The sequence below is a fragment of the Coregonus lavaretus genome (assembly GCF_964263955.1).
Source record: "Coregonus lavaretus genome assembly, chromosome: 8".
Lineage (NCBI taxonomy): Eukaryota > Metazoa > Chordata > Actinopteri > Salmoniformes > Salmonidae > Coregonus > Coregonus lavaretus.
Genome location: NC_139995.1, coordinates 27,019,574 through 27,040,722, shown reverse-complemented (window position 1 = coordinate 27,040,722; position 21,149 = coordinate 27,019,574). Strand labels below are relative to the sequence as shown.

At 43.7% G+C, this 21,149-nt stretch overlaps 1 protein-coding gene across 1 annotated transcript in view; it reads left to right on the top strand.

Moving 5' to 3' along the window:
• Window positions 1-20,748, top strand: part of LOC311133785 (transcription factor EB-like) — a 96,261-nt gene extending 75,513 nt beyond the window's left edge. The window contains exons 8-13 of the mRNA XM_084167354.1: window positions 7,398-7,487; window positions 13,334-13,451; window positions 14,010-14,066; window positions 16,907-16,982; window positions 17,263-17,410; window positions 17,593-20,748. Coding sequence (XP_084023480.1) covers window positions 7,398-7,487; window positions 13,334-13,451; window positions 14,010-14,066; window positions 16,907-16,982; window positions 17,263-17,410; window positions 17,593-18,144 — 1,041 coding nt within the window. The 3' untranslated portion in view covers window positions 18,145-20,748. The remainder of the gene's footprint in view (window positions 1-7,397; window positions 7,488-13,333; window positions 13,452-14,009; window positions 14,067-16,906; window positions 16,983-17,262; window positions 17,411-17,592) is intronic.
• The last annotated feature ends 401 nt before the right edge of the window (window positions 20,749-21,149 follow it).

The following is a 21,149-nucleotide window of genomic DNA, read 5'->3' as shown; positions in this document are numbered from 1 at the left end:
ACAGGACAATAGGCAAGCAGCTTGTTGAGAAGGCAACAACTGTTGGTGCAATTATTAGAAAATGGAAGAAGTTCAAGATGACGGTCAATCACCCTCGGTCTGGGGCTCCATGCAAGATCTCACCTCGTGGGGCATCAATGATCATGAGGAAGGTGAGGGATCAGCCCAGAACTACACGGCAGGACCTGGTCAATGACCTGAAGAGAGCTGGGACCACAGTCTCAAAGAAAACCATTAGTAACACACTACGCCGTCATGGATTAAAATCCTGCAGCGCACGCAAGGTCCCCCTGCTCAAGCCAGCGCATTTCCAGGCCCGTCTGAAGTTTGCCAATGACCATCTGGATGATCCAGAGGAGGAATGGGAGAAGGTCATATGGTCTGATGAGCCAAAAATAGCTTTTTGGTCTAAACTCCACTCGCCGTGTTTGGAGGAAGAAGAAGGATGAGTACAACCCCAAGAACACCATCCCAATCGTGAAGCATGGAGGTGGAAACATCATTATTTGGGGATGCTTTTCTGCAAAGGGGACAGGACGACTGCACCGTATTGAGGGGAGGATGGATGGGGCCATGTATCGTGAGATCTTGGCCAACAACCTCCTTCCCTCAGTAAGAGCATTGAAGATGGGTCGTGGCTGGGTCTTCCAGCATGACAACGACCCGAAACACACAGCCAGGGCAACTAAGGAGTGGCTCCGTAAGAAGCATCTCAAGGTCCTGGAGTGGCCTAGCCAGTCTCCAGACCTGAACCCAATAGAAAATCTTTGGAGGGAGCTGAAAGTCCGTATTGCCCAGTGACAGCCCCGAAACCTGAAGGATCTGGAGAAGGTCTGTATGGAGGAGTGGGCCAAAATCCCTGCTGCAGTGTGTGCAAACCTGGTCAAGACCTACAGGAAACGTATGATCTCTGTAATTGCAAACAAAGGTTTCTGTACCAAATATTAAAGTTCTGCTTTTCTGATGTATCAAATACTTATGTCATGCAATAAAATGCAAATTAATTACTTAAAAATTATACAATGTGATTTTCTGGATTTTTGTTTTAAATTCCATCTCTCACAGTTGAAGTGTACCTATGATAAAAATGACAGACCTCTACATGCTTTGTAAGTAGGAAAACCTGCAAAATCGGCAGTGTATCAAATACTTGTTCTCCCCACTGTAGTTGCCCCTTTATCTATTATAAATTGAATTATTTTACCAGATACACATAAACTTAACTGTGGTATTTCTAATGGGCTATCTGAAATATACAATGGTGGTGTATTGATCATGTATTTAACCTCCTTCCTGCCTATCGGTGTTGTATGTCATTGTCCCCATAATAGATTACCCTGCTTCTCCTCTCTAGGTTTATTCTGGGAATTAGGGTGCGGTTGGGCAGGAGTCCAATTCCCCCTCTCAATCTCCATATCGCATTTTCTCCTCATCCTGTAGTCTCACGTTACAATCTCGAACCCTATGTCCCCAGTGTTTACAATAATAGCAAGTATCCATGTCTGTTAAACCTCCTTCTTCCTCGTCTGGAATTACCATTGGACCTGCCTCTCCCTCGATTATTATCGTTCCCCTGCTTCAACCAAAAATGCCATAATTTGCCACCGTTTGACCTCAAAGTTATCTGTTTTAGCTATAGGAAACATATATTTTGACCTGAGTTCAAGAATAAAACATTTCTTAGCCTGACCCCCATAAGATTCTTTAAATAACCAATCATATATGTCGCTATCCTCATCTACGTCGACCCTTGTACTATAAGCTGGAGGCTGAATAGAGTTCGATAACTGTGGATAAATTCCTTTCATACTTTCAGAGCCTTTTATAGCCAATGTGGACTGACTCTTTTCATAAAGTAGATTATGTTGCTCCATTGCCAAATTACGTAATTTCCTAACTGACTTTTCCTCCTTCCTAATTATATTTACCGGCCATTGTGCACTCATTAAATCCCATGCTTTATACACCTCTTTCATATAATCTAAATCCCATTTCGGGTTGCTTATGGCTGTATTATCAATTATATAATTTCGCGCTACTTGTAATTTATCCCTTTTGAAAACTACCATCTTGAGGATAGTCATTATCTGTCCATGCTGACCTATCACTAAGATATGGTTCCACATAGAACAATTCTAATTTAATTAACACCCATTTACACATTGTCTGATTTTCACTACTTTTACAAGATACTTGTTCTAAATGCAGATTTGCCTGTAATAATTTCGTCATTTCCTTTCTCTCTCTTCGAGGTAAATTAAGCTCTGATTTACTCTTAATGGTGACTGTTTTTCCAGATACCGGTCTACTAAGCTGGCCATCCATTACTTCTATTAATTCATGCAATATTAGTAATCAAATATTTGAATCAAATCCCCAACTTGATCTTTATTAAAATTTTGTCTACCTATTTTGTCATTGGTGCTATGATTCACCATGCTCAATTGTATCTGCTCTGATTCTTTACGCAGTATTAGTTATTGTTCTCTCTCTTTCCTGACCGTTTTGAGTAACTTCACAAAGGACTCATTTTCTCATAGTGCTTTTATAACACGGTTGAGGCCTTGAACCTCTTCACATCTATCTCTTTATTCTGTTTCCTTGAAGACTCGAACCCCTGAACAATGTTTATTCTTTCATCATAGGACTTGAACCTATTTTATAATGGGGGTTTTCACTTTAAAGGACTCAAACCTATTTTATAATATTGTACACGTTATAATCTCGTCATGGTTTTAGGACTCTAACCTTTGACCTATTTTATAATGTCGTACCCATTCAAATACCCTACGCCCAATCTTGTTAAACCCATTTTCGTTGTTTTTAGTCATTACTCTGAACAAATCCTTCTTAGAATCATAGCACCATGTTATTGTCTAATTTGATCTTTCTCCTTACACCCCTTACCACAGATAAGCAGAATTTGACATAATAAAAAAAATGATAGTCTGCTTAGCTGTTAGTTCGGCTGTAAACTGCATCCTGTTCGTCTAGACACCAATCTGTTATGATGAGTTTCTGGTATCGAGAAGTTCAGAATGCAAGAGAGTATTCGACTACTCAGCTGGAGAGTTGATTCATCTTTATTTAATGGTTACAGTACTGGATTCAATATGACAGGCGGTACGGGCGTAGCCTCTTGTCATCTGAATGACTTCCATAGAAAATCTCTCAGTTTATATAATGCTCTCCGAGCTACTTCTGTCTAACAGCTGCCAACCATTATTGAGAGTCACTCATCTACTACAATATGATCCCCATACATGGTATCGTGTGGCACCCTAGCCAGGCCAGTCCCTCACGTACCCCTCCTAAGATTAGCAACATTGGCCCCCAATCTATCTTGGCACACCGACCCTCTGTCACTCAACCGTGACATCAATAACACATGGCGTGTCCTTGTCCTCTCTATATGAGATCAATCAACATTAATTAATACTGTATCAAAAGACATATCAAAGCGCAAACCATATGGTATGGCGTATCGCTGCAGAATGCTGTGGTAGCCATGCTGGTTAAGTGTGCCTTCAATTCTAAATAAATCACTGACCGTGTCACCAGCAAAGCACCACCACACCTCCTCCTCCATGCTTCACGGTGGGAACTACACATGCTGAGATCATCCGTTCACCTACTCTGCGTCTCACAGAGACACAGCAGTTGGAACCAAAAATCTCAAATTTGGACTCATCAGACCAAAGGACAGATTTCCACCGGTCTAATGTCCATTGCTCATGTTTCTTGGCCCAAGCAAGTCTCTTCTTCTTATTGGTGTCCTTTAGTAGTGGTTTCTTTGCAGCAATTCGACCATGAAGGCCTGATTCATGCATGAACTTGAACTCTGTGAAGCATTTATTTGGGCTGCAATTTCTGAGGCTGGTAACTCTACTGAACTTATCCTCTGCAGCAGAGGTAACTCTGGGTCTTCCATTCCTGTGGCGGTCCTCATGAGAGCCAGTTTTGTCATAGCGCTTGATGGTTTTTGCGACTGCACTTGAAGAAACTTTCAAAGTTCTTGAAATGTTCCGTATTGACTGACCTTTATGTCTTAAAGTAATGGACTGTTGTTTCTCTTTGCTTATTTGAGCTGTTCTTGCCATAATATGGACTTGGTCTTTTACCAAATAGGGCTATCTTCTGTATACCACCCCTACCTTGTCACAACACAACTGATTTGGCTCAAGCACATTAAGAAGCAAAGAAATTCCACAAATTAACTTAACAAGGCACACCTGTTAATTGAAATGTATTCCAGGTGACTACCTCATGAAGCTGGTTGAGAGAATGCCAAGTGTGCAAAGCTGTCAAGGCATAGGGTGGCTATTTGAAGAATTTGTTCAACACTTTTTTGGTTAGTACATGATTCCATATGTGTTATTTCATAGTTTTGATGTCTTCACTCTTATTCTACAATGTAGAAAATAGTAAAAATTAAGAAAAACCCTTGCATGAGTAGGTGTGTCCAAACTTTTGACTGATACTGTATAACCCTGCAATATCTCCTATACAACTTGATTACCATCCTGTATAAAGAGATATGGTTTAGGGATTATGTTATTTTCTTCAGTTTATGGAGGCATCATAATGACATTATTGCACCTTGTTATGAGGGAGTTGGGTCCGAGCCAATGTCACCTCTACCAACTCTGCTTTTCTTGTGCGCGTGCGTGTTTGTGTGCGCGTGTGCGAAGACAGGCTATTGATCTCGGTGGCATCCACAGACTCATGGCCAGCTCTATAAAGGTGTCACCCAAAGGTCGCTGTGTTAGCTAACTGAGACTAACTAGCTCTGATTGTCATTGCACTTTAAATGCTCCATTATGGCCTTGGTAAAGTAATTAGAGTTTAACGAATGACAGGGGGATAGCACACACTGCAAGGCCCTTTGAACCCCACAGACTTTGGGACACACACACACGCATGCAGTTTAACTGCACCAGCATCTTCTACAGATCTGAGTAGACCAGCAACTGTAGAGTTCAGAAGTGCATCCCACAACTACAAGAGACAAACAGAACTGTTAGTTAACCTCAACCTCCACTCAGTTACCAGAACAGTTAACCAACACTGCTCAGCCGATAGGCTCTAGTACTGTGTGACAATGTGGATTTATGCACACTGTCTAATCTGGCCTGCTGGCTCCCCTACCTCTGCGGAAGCATAGTTCCCGCTCAGCCCAGTCAAAACTGTTCGCTGCTCTGGCACCCCAATGGTGGAACAAGCTCCCTCACGACGCCAGGACAGCGGAGTCACTCACCACCTTCCGGAGACATTTGAAACCCCACCTCTTTAAGGAATACCTGGGATAGGATAAAGTAATCCTTCTACCCCCCCTGTTTCTGTGCACAGAATCATCGTAACACTCACGAGTTAGAGACTCTGTTTGTTTCATTCTGTTAATGCTATCCTTTGTTCATACTTCCCACGTTGTGTCGGAGCTCCGTGTGTCCTGTCTTGTCTGTGTCATTTGAGTTGTGCGGCAGGAGCGTGCGCGCCTTAGTGCACTGCTATATGTTACTGGGTTGCCGTCATTCACCGGTTCCATTAATGTAAGAATTCATGTTTAACGGGTGTCCATTTTAAAGTGTACATGAAAGTGGTCACGTCTGTTTTAGACGGAATGTATGTAATGGGGTAATTATGAGGAAGCCAGTTACATTTGTATACCAGTTATGTGGTTACTTGTCATTGGACATGGGTATGTCCCAGGGAGGGGCTTAGAGGATATAAGCGCCTGTTTTGGTGTTTCTGGGTAGATTGGGTTTGATGATAGTGGGGAGGCTGCTTGAGCCAGGTACACCCCCAACTTGTAATAGCTATGGAAGCTACAGTGTAAACCTGTTTTTAGGCTTAGTGCAATTTATTTTGTTATTCTACCTGTTTGTCTTGTAAATATTAATCGCCGGCTATCACTATTGAACACTGAAAATAAATATGGACACCTTTGCACCAGAACCTTCTGCCCCCTTCTGAATATCTGCCCTTAAGACCGCATCTCTACGTTACCTATTTCACATCCTGTTAGAGAGAAACATAGACCATTGCATACTGTATGTTGCAGTCCAACCAAGGTGTAATACTGTATGTTGAAGAATAAGCTTATTGTGGTCAATAAAAGTTAATGATAACGGTTCAGTACAAGTCATCATAGTAACACTTTTATTTGGATAGTCCATCTGTAGCTGTACTACAGACTATCAGTAACATTTCAACTATCTACTAACCCTAGCTCTAACCCTTATCCTAACCCTAAACTTAACCCTTACCCTTATTCTAAACCTAACCGTAACCTTAGCAAGCAGTTGCTTATCAACAGATAGTTTGTTGATAGTATGACCATCTGAAGAGTATCTACAGATGGAAAGTCCGGACTATCCAAATGAAGTGTGACCGTCATCATAATTCATTTTAACCAAAGATTGTGGATATACTGACAAGATACATGTCTCTCCGCCCTAACAATGGGAGTCGTTGTCCACAAAGTGGCACGGCGGGCTGTCTAGCTCCCTCCTATCCTTTCTTTGGATTGGTGGATACATCTCATTATTGTAATCCTTTTTTAAATATTTGATGAGGGTTGTTGACGGCAACTTTGAGAAAAAACACTTCATATCGGAGTTGTCTTGAGAGGCGGTTGCCTGTATTCAATGGAGAGAGATGCTAATCAAATCGAATCAAATGTTATTATGCCGGATACAACAGGTGTAGACCTTACAGTGAAACGCTTACTTACAAGCCCTTAACCAACAATGCAGTTTTAAGAAAAAAAGTGCTAAGTAAAAAATAGATAAGTAAAGTAAATAATTAAAGAGCTATACTACTAGCTTCATGCCATGAATATGCATGGCCATCTCGAGACCACTCCGATATGAAGTTTTTTTCTCAAAGTTGTCGGGATGTCACATGTCCTACTTGTATCAGTATTGACAACTTAAGCATTATGAAACTTCTATTAGATAAAATGTATGAATAATCCTCACATAGCAAATAAGCCATTCATTTAATTGTTGACCAAATTCGACATTGACCTCCTTACAAAAACTCCTTGCATGGTGGGCGAAACAACGAAAAAATTGAACCTGCTGGAGGCTGGGACAGATGTTCAGCCGAGTTGGTCCTCACTTCCTCTTCCTCTCTGTTCTAACACGTTTTTCAGAAAGCTGGTTCACACTTCAGTGATAATGCATTGCAATTTATATAGGAAACTCACTTTATCCACCGCCAATGTGTAGCACCTACAATATCTGCAAGAAACGCCTCGCATGCGATAATAAAGTTGATCAGCTCTCTATGCACAACATGGCAGCCTTGGTCTGTCTATATTCTCTGGCATCAATGATCTAAATGTATGTTAATGTATAAGCATATTAACAGTTTTTCCCTCGTTGTTGGCACAGATGGATGAGGTCATCGATGACATCATCAGCATGCAGTCGAGCTATGATGACATCCAGCAGTATATTGACCCTCTTCAGATGTCCAACACCGTAAGTATTATACCATACAGTCACTACATACCTATAGAACAGGATTTTCAACCTGGGTGGGATTGTCAAGGATTGAACACTTTTGAACTGGGGGCGGCAGGTAGCTTAGTGGGTAAGAGCTTTGTGCCAGTAACCGAAAGGTCGCTGGTTCTAATCCCCGAGCCGAATAGGTGAAAAATCTGTCTGTGCCCTTTAAGCAAGGCACTTAACCCTAATTGCTCCTGTAAGTCGCTCTGGATAAGAGCGTCTGCTTAAATGACTAAAATTTTAAATTTAAAAATGTTGAAATGCTTACACAAGGGATTAGGTGGATTACGTGAATGGGAGTTGATATAGGTAGATAAGACTTATATATTAGGGCAGTTCCCGGTAACTGAGTGACACAGACTCAGATCTTTCACTTTAAAATGCATGTCAAACAAAAACCAATGATTGCAAAGTCAAACAAACCATACAACTCTATGCACAATGACTACTTTTAACAATTTCCACTGAAGATTTCACAAAAACACATTAACGTGAAGAACAGTGCTTATGCAAAGTTTGGTAACAGAATGACGTCACAAACAGCACAAACCGTCATGCTTTGCATCTGCACTGTTCTTCAAGAAAATGTGTTTTTGTAAAATGTTAAGTGGAAATTGTTAAAAGTGGTCCTTGTGCGTAGAATTGTATGGTTTGTTTAACATTGCAATCATTTATTTTAGTTTGACATACATTTTAATGTGAAATATCTAAGTTTGTGTCGCTCTGTTACCCTTCTCTCAACCCCTCTCTGTCCCTATCTACCTCTCTAACCCCTGTCTTACCCCCCTCTTGTCTATTTTGGTCCACGTCTGCCCCTCCCTGTGTGAGTCAATGGGGTGATTATGCCGACTCATCAGGACTGAGGCTGTGACTGGGCTCTGAGGGGAGAAAGAGACTCCTTGTTCCGTTTAACAGAATCCCTCCATCTTTAGCTACAGGCTCCTCTGTGTGTTTGTGTCCCATCTTAAAACTACTGTTGCTGTTTTGCTACTGTTGTTGTTGCTGCTGTTGCATGAAACTTCCCAAACTTAAAATGGACGATATTTGATGTTGGCCACGGGGCATTGGGCCTGTGGCTGTTTGTTCCTCAGTGTTTAATGAATAACTGCTGATCTATAGTGGCTTCAATCAGCTGTCTGCTGCTGCTGCTGCCTTCCCACCCCAGGGGAAACCTTCAGTTGGCTTAAAGGAATCTAAGTATTTAATTGATTTAAATTATTGACGTGAAGTGCTGCGGTTTCAGAGACCGAGAGAGGGAGAGGCATTCCTAGTCCTAAAAAAGGCAGTGGTCCAAGAGTGTCCATCTTAGAGCAGAAGCACAGAGCTCTGTGTTTAAAGGAATGGCTCCGAATTAACAATTAAACTACCACCAGTTAGAGTTCAACTTGTTTACAAGGCATTCGGAAAGGGAGGAGGAGGGAAGGAGAGGCACAGGAGAGGTGGAGGAGAGGAGAAGGAGGAGGGGAATGGGGGATGAGGGTAATTTGTGAGAGGGAAAAACAGGCTGAAAGTCCAGTTAGGGGAAAGTTCACTTAAGTGGTGTGGAGAGGTAGAACAGAGAGGGATTTGGTGAGACGGAGGTTAGTCTCTGCGGGCTGGAGTGAGTGAGCAAGTAAGTGTTAGCGAGAGAGAGTGTGTAAGAGAGAGAGAGAGCGCACAGGCCCACAGAAGGAAGGATGAAGGAGATGAATAAGACTTATGCCATCGTGGAGATGATAGACGGGGAACAGATCCAACTGGTAAGAATCTGCATTTTTGTGATCTATGTGTGGCTGGAGGTATAAGGTTTGTGTGTTTGTCCGCCCATCTTGGTCAGTATTGAGGCAGGCTAGTTAGGAGAGTTATGCCCCCCTGCAACCCCCTCTGGAATGGTGAGGGCTGGGGCTGGAGCCGGGGCAGGGGGGTCAGCTCTAACTCCCAGCCTCAGGTCTCTGATTAGGGGATGAGCCTTGCCCTCGGGCCCCTGGGGCTGGTGCTGCAGGCTGGAGGCTGAAAGGGAGCAGCTCTTTGATATGGGAGCGGTTGAGCTGAGCCCTACCACTGTGGGCAAACTTCCAGTGAGGGACACGCTCGGCCATAAGAGATAAAACACCATAGGATGTTAACTGTCCACCGTGAAGGTCGCTGCTGGCCTCTCCCCTGTCTCCCTTCTTTGGCCCAGCTCCCTCTCCCTCTCACTGTGTGCACAATGCATCTGAGTGGAATAGAATGTCATTCTCTGGGTGTATCTCTTGGTCCTCATGCTTCAGTTGATTGGCTCTTGATTACTCAGTTGTGTGTGTGATACTCAATCTCATAGTCATTGATTAGATTAAGTTATTTGGCTATTGATTGGCTCTCAGGGAGTTAAGTTGAGCCGTATGGAATTCTGATTTGCATGCAGGGACAGTGGTATAGTGTGTGTATGATAGTGGCTCCGTGCATGGATGCAGCTCTCTGTAGGGAGTATTGATGGTGGTTGCTACAATGTTGCCCCAGATGTGCTTGTATTTTTAGTTTGGTGTAGTCTGATTTAATATACAGGCCTCTAAATAGTTCTGCTGTTCTCTCCCTCTCTGTCTCCCTCTCTGTCTCCCTCTCTGTCTCCCTCTCTGTCTCCCTGTCTCTGTCTCTGTGTGTGTCTCTCTGTCTTTCAGTCTCTGTCTCTGTCTCTCTGTCTCTGTCTTTCAGTCTCTGTCTCTGTCTCTCTGTCTCTGTCTTTCAGTCTCTGTCTCTCTGTCTCTGTCTCTGTGTGTGTCTCTCTGTCTCTGTCTCTGTGTGTGTCTCTCTGTCTCTGTCTCTGTGTGTGTCTCTGTCTCTCTGTCTCTGTCTCTGTCTCTCTCTCTGTCTCTCTGTCTCTGTCTTTCAGTCTCTGTCTCTCTGTCTCTGTCTCTGTGTGTGTCTCTCTGTCTCTGTGTGTGTCTCTCTGTCTCTGTCTCTCTGTCTCTGTCTCTGTCTCTGTCTCTGTCTCTCTGTCTCTGTCTCTGTGTGTGTCTCTCTGTCTCTGTCTCTGTGTGTGTCTCTGTCTCTGTGTGTGTCTCTCTGTCTCTCTGTCTCTGTCTCTCTGTCTCTGTCTCTGTGTGTGTCTCTCTGTCTCTGTCTCTGTGTGTCTCTCTGTCTCTCTGTCTCTGTCTCTCTGTCTCTGTCTCTCTGTCTCTGTCTCTCTGTCTCTGTCTCTGTGTGTGTCTCTCTGTCTCTGTCTCTCTGTCTCTGTGTGTCTCTCTCTCTGTCTCTGTGTGTGTCTCTCTGTCTCTGTCTCTGTGTGTGTCTCTCTGTCTCTGTGTGTGTCTCTCTGTCTCTGTGTGTGTCTCTGTCTGTGTCTCTCTGTCTCTGTGTGTGTCTCTCTGTCTCTGTGTGTGTCTCTCTGTCTCTGTGTGTGTGCTCTGTTGAGATGTGTATAATGAGATCCCTCAGGACTAATGTTAGTTACCTTACACATCTCCTCTCTGTTTTGGGAGGTTCTCTCCTCGTTAGCTTTTCTTAAACACTAAGTTTTCCTCCTAATGAATAAAACTCATCTGCTAATCCGTGACCAGGATTATCACGGTAAACTCAGTGGAATCTGGGAGTTTAAGGAAAGCTTGGGAACGCCGCAGAGAGAATACCAAGCATGACTGACCTGGGTCTGAATATGTGTGAGAGAGAGTTTGTTATAAAACTGATCGTTTCGGTCATGCTCTCTCTGTGTGAGCGCGTGCATGTGTGTGATGGGAAACAGCAAGAGCAGTCAGTGGTTTGAGACTAAAGCATTCAGGGTGAGAGGAAAGGGTTACACCTAACTTAACTACATGTCCCTGGTTTGATAAAGGACAGGAAGACCCTACTGATGATGGGATTTCCTTTTGATCAGTGTAGATCTGTTTGCTTGATGAGGTCTCAATCCACATAGCCTGTGGTTTTACTGTGTGTGTGTGTGTGTGTGTGTGACCTGGCTGCTCTTCAGTAGTCTCAGTGATAAGGTATCTAGCGCTCTTATCTGTCAAGCCTCATTAGTATTGTAGAATAGATATTCAACCACATCCTCCAGTTTTTCTATTATTGTAAACCAGCACGTTTCATCACCAATCCCTCATCAGGGAGGTTGACTAGTAGTAGCCCATAAGTTAAACAACCTCTACAGAGGAGGCCGCTAGTCTTCTACACAGAGGCTGGGTTAGAGAGAGGGTCAGAGAATCAAGCCATACAGAGATAAGAGAGAAGGGCTCATAGTCAATGATTGTGTGTCTGTCAGAGCAGAGGCAGTTTTAGAGGCATTATTTCCAGGTGTGATATTGGCCTGTTATCTTCTGCTATCTTCTCTTTACAGCCGGCCACTACACATGTAACACACTTTGTGTTTATAAAGTTTTCTCTGGCTCAGAGGGATAACCAGGATTACGCACAATATGACGCCATAAAACTCTCTCATGAGATACTGACTGCACGTTTCTGTCTATTCTACTCTCCCTTTCCTCTCTCTCCCTCTGTCTACTCTCTCTCTACTCTCTCTCCCCCTCTGTCTACTCTCTCTCTACTCTCTCTCTCCCTCTGTCTACTCTCTCTCTACTCTCTCTCTCCCTCTGTCTACTCTCTCTCTACTCTCTCTCCCCCTCTGTCTACTCTCTCTCTACTCTCTCTCCCCCTCTGTCTACTCTCTCTCTACTCTCTCTCCCCCTCTGTCTACTCTCTCTCTACTCTCTCTCCCCCTCTGTCTACTCTCTCTCTACTCTCTCTCTCCCTCTGTCTACTCTCTCTCTACTCTCTCTCTCCCTCTGTCTACTCTCTCTCTACTCTCTCTCCCCCTCTGTCTACTCTCTCTCTACTCTCTCTCCCCCTCTGTCTACTCTCTCTCTACTCTCTCTCCCCCTCTGTCTACTCTCTCTCTACTCTCTCTCCCCCTCTGTCTACTCTCTCTCTACTCTCTCTCTCCCTCTGTCTACTCTCTCTCTACTCTCTCTCTCCCTCTGTCTACTCTCTCTCTCCCTCTGTCTACTCTCTCTCTCCCTCTGTCTACTCTACTCTCTCTCTCGCTCTGTCTACTCTCTCTCTACTCTCTCTCTCCCTCTTCTCCTGTCTCTCTCTCCCTCTGTCTCCTCTCTCTTTCTCTGTCTACTCTCTCTCGTTCTCCCTGTCTCCTCTCGCTCTGTCTACTCTCTCTCCCTCTCCCTCTGTTTCCTCCCTCCCTCTCTCTCCCTCTGTCTCCTGTCTCTCTCGCTCTCTCTTTCTCTCTCTCTCTGAGTTAATTGAGGGTGATCTCAGTGGTTTATGGAAAAAGGTGTTTGGCCTCGGCCCTTGAGGTTTCCAACCTTGTTTTTAAGATGTTCCTAGTTTTTGTTCATGCAAGGTTTCCTGAATGTTGTTGTGTATCAGGCGATCACCTAACTGCCCTGAAAATAGGGTATCTGGTAAGGATAGTATACTGTATCTAACTATTGTTTCTCCATCTAAAGGATGTGCTTGGTGTCATTGTTTGAACCCGTTCTTCATTGAACTTGATGATAAATTAAGTGACTAGTAATTCATATAACATAATATAATAATATAATATGCCATTTAGCAGACGCTTTTATCCAAAGTGACTTACAGTCATGCGTGCATAAATTTGTTTGTGTATAGGTGGTCCCGGGGATCGAACCCACTACCTTGGCGTTACAAGCGCCGTGCTCTACCAGCTGAGCTACAGAGGACCACCATAACCCCTGCTTAACCCTACAATATTTTCTATGAAAAATGTATTGATACTCTTATTTCCCCTGGATTCCAATCTCACAAAGAGAGTCACCCTAAATACTCTGTTATTGAGATTATAGAATGGAATGCAGGTTGTGGTGCTCATTCTGATTTGTGTGTGTTCTCCCCAGCTCCCTCTGTCCAGCAGTCACCTAGACGTGTACACGGGCCCTGGGATGACCGGTCAATCCATCGCCATGACAAGCAATTCCTGCCCTGCCAACCTGGCCATCAAACGAGAGCTGACGGGTAGGACCAATCACAGCCACACGCACAGCCATGGCAACCAATCAGAGACAAGATTAGACACACAGCAAACAAGCAGAGCAGCTCTGACATTTACACCTTTCAGACACATAGCAACCAATCATAGACAGACCTGCAGGCCAAATGTTTTTCCCACCTGGTTTCCCACCTGGTTTCCCAGGTCTGAATCAGATGCTGAGTAAAGAAGGGAAACCACCAGACAAAACCAGAAGGATTAGATGGTTCCAAATCCATGGTGACCAGGGATATATTTTTCTCCAGAGTTGGGGGACGATTTAATGTAATTTCTGCTGAGTTAGAATTCAATTTGTAAATTAAGCGATTTAACTCACAATTAGGGGGAAATACTGTATTAAAGCATAAACTAAATATCAATGAATTTGGAGTGAGGTTAAAGTGAGCCTCTAACATGATCATCAAACTCGCTATGACCCCAAACTATCTCTCTCTCTCTATATATATATATATATATATACAGAAATCACTCACTATACACACTTTGGGGACAGTGTTAGTTCATTGCTTGTTGTTTTTGTCAAGATGCAGAAACCCGGGCGATGGCCAAAGAGAGACAGAAGAAAGACAACCACAACCTGAGTGAGTTTATCCCCCTCCCCCTCTCTTGCTCTCTCTCTCTCTCCCTCTTTCTCCCTCGCAAAAACACAAGAATGAGTGTGCACTTTTTCAACATCCATCATTTTTACTACCTCACACTGTTTAAAGTACACCTGCCTCTCTCTCAAAACACACACACAGTGGTTATTCAGCTGACACAGGGCAACCCACAGGTAGATGGTTAACCCACAGCTGTCTGCTGCTCTGGCACTAAAGTCTAATTGCCTGTGACACTTGTTTTTTTGTGCGTGTGTGGTGGTAGTAGTACTTTGCGGGGCACAATAAGCTCTAGCCGCCTGGCTCTGTCGGTCTCTCTCTCTCTCACGGTCTCTCTCTCTCTCTCACGGTCTCTCTCTCTCTCTCACGGTCTCTCTCTCTCTCTCACGGTCTCTCTCTCTCTCTCACGGTCTCTCTCTCTCTCACGCTCTCTCTCTCTCACGCTCTCTCTCTCTCACGCTCTCTCACGCTCTCTCTCTCTCTCACGCTCTCTCTCTCTCTCTCTCTCACACTCTCTCTCTCTCTCTCTCTCTCTCTCTCTCTCTCTCTCTCTCTCTCTCTCTCTCTCTCTCTCTCTCTCTCTCTCTCTCTCACGCTCTCTCTCTCTCTCTCACGCTCTCTCTCTCTCTCTCACGCTCTCTCTCTCTCTCTCACGCTCTCTCTCTCACAGTGTCTCTCACGCTCTCTCTTTCTCGGTCTCTCTCTTTCTCTCTCTCGGTCGCTCTCTCACAGTGTCTCTCTCTCTCTCTCTCTCTCTCTCTCTCTCTCTCTCTCTCTCTCTCTCTCTCTCTCTCTCTCTCTCTCTCTCTCTCTCTCTCTCTCTCGGTCGCTCTCTCTCTCTCTCTCGGTCGCTCTCTCTCTCTCTCTCGGTCGCTCTCTCTCTCTCTCGGTCTCTCTAGCTTCCAAGTTTCTATCTCTCTCTCTCTCGGTCTCTCTAGCTTCCAAGTTTCTATCTTTCAAATTCAGATTGCTTTATTGGCATAAAATACAATTTGTAGATATTGCCAAAGCTGTATAGTGGTACAGCATTTCAGTAAATACAGTACAATGCAATGAGGATAATGAAATACAGTTCATTTGAAGTTCATGTAAATACTTCAAGGAATTAATGGTCATGGGATGTCCCCCAGGCTATGGCAATCATATACATATCTGGCAGTAATATTTGTGGTTTCCCCCTCACCCAGAATAATTCCCAGCTTTGTTATTAGTAAATGCACAGAAGTTGGGAATTGATTGAAGTGAAAATATGATCTTATTTGGGAGTATTACTCACAGTAGAGGAAAGGTGCATCTCTGTATCTACCTCTCCTGTCGTGCAGTGACCACAGACGCTCCTCTTTGGGTAGCCATGTCTTTTTGTGTCGTCCTTTTTCTATAGCCAATTGGTGTTCGCTGAGCCTGTATTTGGTCATGATCTGTCTCTGTTTTGTATCTCTGACAGAGTAGAGATATTCTGCCAATGTGTATTCTCTTTTGATTTGAGGGCCAAATAGCAATTTAGTTTATTCTATTTTTGTTTCATTTTCCCAATTTGTCAAATAGGAGGTTTTCATTTCTGTAACAATTTCCCTGTGTGTTTTGGTTGTTTTAGTGTTTTTAACAGCTGACATAAGGGACTCTTTTCAGGGTTCAGCTCTTGGGTTTCTAGTGCTTTGAATTGTAACAATGTTTTGGGGCTTAATTTCAAATGGTGCCAAAATTGTTATCCTTTTCTTTATATTTACAATTAAAGGGAATTGTCCGAGTTCCGCTCTGCGTGCATTATTTGTTACTTTCTTTTGGATATTAGGATAATTCTGCAGAATTCTGTACGTAGATTTTCTATTGGGTTTTTCTTCCAATGCTTATAATCGTAATTACAGGTTGCACCCCAAACCTCGCTTCCATATAGTGCAATTGGTAAAATTACACTATTGAATATTTTGCACCAGATTTGGATAGGAATGTTTGTTTTTATTTTTATAGAGTAAAATGCTTTGCGGGCTTTTTCTTTTAGTGCATTAACTTCCAGACCAAATCCACCAGAGGCACTGATTTTCAACCATGGTATTTCTTAATTTTAAGGAGTGTCTGCTGCTCTGATTCCTGGCCTTTTCCTGGAAAATCAAATTTTTTGAAAGTTGATATTGATTGCCCAGTTGATGCTGTAGACCAGGGTTCTTCAATTCTGGTCCTGGAGGGCCCGAAACACCTCTTTTTCATCCTCTCCTTCTAATCAGGGGCTAATTCAGACCTGGGACACCAGGTGAGTGCAATTAACTACCAGGTAGAAATAAAAAACAGAAGTGTTTCGGCCCTCCAGGACCGGAATTGAAGAACCCTGCTGTAGACCTTGCTCTGTTGGTGACAGTAGGACAAGGTCATCTGCGTAGAGCAGGAATCTGACCTCCTCATCATCCGTCTCTCTGTTTATAACGTCTAAGCTTCTCTCTGTCTCTCTGTCTCTCGCTCTCTCTCGCTCTCTCTAACCTCCAAGCTTCTTTCTCTCTCTGTGTGTGTCTCCCTGTCTCTGTCTGTTTATAACCTCCAAGCTTCTCTCTCTTTCTCTCTCTCTCTGTGTCTCTCTCTGTGTCTCTGTCTTTTTATAACCTCCAAGCTGACGACCACTCATCTACATTGTCTTTATTAGGGCTCTGCTGCAAAGCCATCAATAACAGCCAGAGTCTATAGTCATCTCAGTCTGTGTGCATGCATTTGTGTTCATGTTATTGGGTTGTTGAAGGTGGACTGCCTCACATGAAATTCCAAATGCCATTGTTGCAACACATTTTCCCATGTTCTCTTCACCTCCTTTCATCGTTCCCTCTTTTCCTATGGTTTAGTTGAGAGGAGGAGGAGGTTCAACATCAATGACCGTATTAAAGAGTTGGGCGGCATAATCCCCAAAACCAACGACCTGTAAGTCACCTCACTTCACCGTGTTAATATTTGTTGTTCTAGGTCTATGTGATATGTAGGCTTTTTGTATATGTGTTAGCAGAATATGTATTCTTATGTGTGCTTCTTCTTGTTTGTGCAACTGAACTATACTCATGAGAAAGAAATGTGATCATTCTAACCCTAACAAGATGTTAAAAAAAACATTGAAAATACATATTTTTGGTTGAGGAGATTGAAAAGACGTATTTTCAACATCTTGTGCTCACTGGGAAAGGTGTTCTTCTGTAATGTTCTACAGGGACGTGCGCTGGAATAAGGGCACTATTCTGAGGGCATCCGTAGAGTACATCAAGCGGATGCAGAAGGACATGCAGAGGACCAGAGAGGTAGAGAACAACTTCAAGAGGATGGAGATGGCCAACAAACAACTGTGGCTGCGCATTCAGGTAACACACACATTCATTCATTCATTCATTCATGCAACACACTCGGTCACACGCATACACACATTCAGGTAAAGAGCATGTACAGTATGAGCTCTAGAATGCCGTGCCATGCAGTCAGCTGTATTTAATCATCTCTCCCTCTCTTTCCCCTCCCTCTCTCTCCCCCCTCTCTGTTTCTGTAGGAGTTGGAGATGCAGGCTCGTCTGCACGGCCTCCCCAGCTCCTCTCCCTCTGGGATGGGTTCTGGGGACCTGATGGGTTCCTACGTCAAACAGGAGACCAGCCCTGAGGAGAAGCTCCACCAACAGCAGCAGCAGCAGCAGCAGGCCCAGCACCAGGCTCATGCCCAGGGCCAACAACACCTCCACCACCCTCAGTCCCACCACCTCCAGCCCCAGCAGGGCCAGCCCAGGCAGCTGCCCCCTCTCCCCCCTCACCTCCAGCCCCAGCTACCCCTCCAGTACCCAGCCGTGGGCAGCTCCCAGCCCTTTGACTTTGCCCAGTCGCTGGACTTGTGTGACGGGGTGCCTGGCTACCCGGAGAGCCTGTCAGGGCTAGGGGAGCTCGGCCTTCTGGGTACCCAGGGAAGGAGAGGCGAGCTGGGCTTCCTGATGATGGATGAGCCCCTGTCTCCTCTGGGTGGAGACCCTCTGCTCTCTGCCATGTCCCCTGAGGCCTCGGTCGACTCCAGCCGCAGATCCAGCTTCAGCATAGAGGACACAGATATATTGTAGAGGGAGTGTACGCACACGCACCATGCGCACACACACACACACACACACACACACACACACACACACACATATATGGTACGTACAGAACACCCACTGGACATACACCCAGAGCACTGATATACTGTGATATGCTTTTGCTCTGTTCAACAACCCTGCTAGCATACATTTGCACTCCAAACGCCCTCACATACACTGTAAGCACTCGCATAGATACTGTACACACACTGAGACACACTTACACACACACACTCAAAATTCTCATGGATGCACACCCTTAACACTCACATAGATACACATTCAACAGCAATATGAGAAATCCAATCCATATTTCGGATTGAAATAGTTTTTCCCTACCACTGTAAATATCAGAGCACCTCTGAATGACACACAATCTACACACGAACACTCACACACAGCACAGATAGCTTCTTGTTCACTCTAACACGGAAGGGCCCCTGTTATTTGAAGGGAAATATGTGAGGCACTGCCAAAGGTTTAAGACACAGTTTAACACACACACACACACACACACACACCTAGACCCCTTCCTGTGTAAAACACAATGCCATGACCTCTATGGTACTGCCATCTCCTGTGTGACCTATGAACTTTAGCCTTTAGTGTACTGCCAAGTCTACTCCATGACCTCTGACCCCTGTGTGAATGTTGAGGAGAGATGGATTGGCCCTGCATTGTGAGATAGTGTAGCGATGGAAGGGGTTATGTAGCGACTTAGGTTGAAATGTAGCTCCACAGTGTAAGTAATGTCACAGGGTTCTATGTAGCGACTCAGGATCTTCTGTAGCCCAGACCCAAACCTGCCAACGTGCCTTGTGTTAGCCACCTGAAGCCCCGCTCTCTCTGGGTTAGATGGAGAGTGTGGAAAGGGAAGGAGTGGGTTGTGTTTTAGTATGTTGTAGTGCAGGGTTCCCCAACTGGTGGCCTGCGGGATGAATTTTTCCCATGGGTGATTTTATTTGGCCCCCCAAGTTTTCTGAGCAAAAATATTGTTATTGTTTACATAAAAGACTGTAAAAACACCAGAAAAACAGCTCCAAGTGATTTTAGGGTTACTAAAATAAATGTATTCCCACGCATAAAAGTATTCCCACGCATAATAGAGAGATGTGATCGTATACAAATGTAAGCAAGGTTTGAAATGATTATGTTTTGATATCTGTTTGGGCTTCTTGCAGTCAATTTGCATTCTACAAATTATTTGTATTTATGTTCTGGCCCCCTGACCATCCGCTCAAGAAAAAATTGGCCCGCAGCTGAATCTATACTACAACAGGGATCATCAACTATAGTTAGGAGAGAGAGGAGCAGTCATATAGATTGGTCAGTAGTGTCGTAGTCTACACTGTAAAAACACAGCACCAACCTAAAACACACACACAGCAGTGTGCCTTGAGGCTGTGTTCAAATCAACACTTTGAGTGTGACTTCAGTACCTCACCCGGTTTGTTCTTGTAGAACTGCCAGCTTTGGGTCAGCCAGATAAAACTACACACACTCACCAGGTACGAACCAAACCAACCCTGTAGAAACCAAACTACGGCCGTACAATACATAAATAAACTAACAGGTAAACAATTAATTCCAGATTTGGGTGAGGGACTAGGGGCAATGATTTTATTTGATATGGCTTATGATCAGTACAGAAAAAAGGAAGAAACATGATGATGATTTAAAAGGTATTGGTTTGTATTCTTTATTATAGTTTGTTGTTTTATTTTATCTCCCAAAGCACTGGAACCTATATTATTTTCCTGACTTTGTATATGAAAGAATTTATGAAATTAGTTTTATTTCATATGTTTTATGCCACTAAGCCACTTAAATGTATTTTATTTGTATTTGTCTATTTTATTTTAATCCGAAAGTACCTTTTTCCTCTAACAGCCATTTAAATATGAAAGTATTTAAGCCACCAGCGTGACAGTGTAAGACCAGTGGGGAGACATATTCTATACTTCTCTTTGTGTAAAGAACTGTTCAAATTTCACCAGGCTGAGAAAAACATGTACATTTATAGTATGATGTCATTTTTATATTGATTGGGATGTTTTTCTCTTTTTTAACCTATAGACATTGGAGCCAGAGACTATGTTGAGAGGTGATTGTATTTTATTTTATTCTGTTTTAATTGCGCTTTTTGTGAATGTGAAGATGGCCTGTAGTACTGGTGCCAAGCCAAACCCAAATACCACAAGAGAACTGTATTTTCTTTCATGGTCCCTCATTTGACCCCATCTTTGGTTTCCATGGAGATGACTACCTTCTGATGGAACTCAGAACTACCATCGAGGAGATCCGTTGCCATAGTGTTGGCATAGCCTTGAACAGACTTGACTTTCTCTCTCTCTGTCTGCCAGAGTTCGCCTTTATCCTGCTCCAATGTTCGTAATCGATTGTTTTATTTTTGTTTTTATTGTCCAGCCGACACTCCAAAGAGCTTGTCTGCAGATAATGTGGCGTGTTGTCCCCTCTGTGACTGTCCCCCTCCCCCCATGTCGCTGTATGGACTGACTCTGGCCGACTGGGCAGGGCAAACTGGCATTCTGGTTTTGCTTTGGATATAAAATGTTTTACCAAAATCCACCCAGTGGCTCTGAGTGTTTCTTTAGTGTTTGTGAGATATTTATTTTTTTCGTTATTTTAACAGGGAAGTCCCATTTGACACCAATGCCTCATTTACAAGGGAGCCCTGCATGTACACAATCATACAAACATCACATTTAAGAGTTCTGGAGATTACATTCCACAAGTAAGGTGCAAAAAACGAAATGCAGGTCTACTTAACTCAGAGGAGACCAAAGGGATCTCCAGAGTTAGCCATCTCTGACACCGGGTCTGGTAGCTCGTACAGTGGGGGGAAAAAAGTATTTAGTCAGCCACCAATTGTGCAAGTTCTCCCACTTAAAAAGATGAGAGGCCTGTAATTTTCATCATAGGTACATGTCAACTATGACAGACAAAATGAGATTAAAAATCAAGAAAAT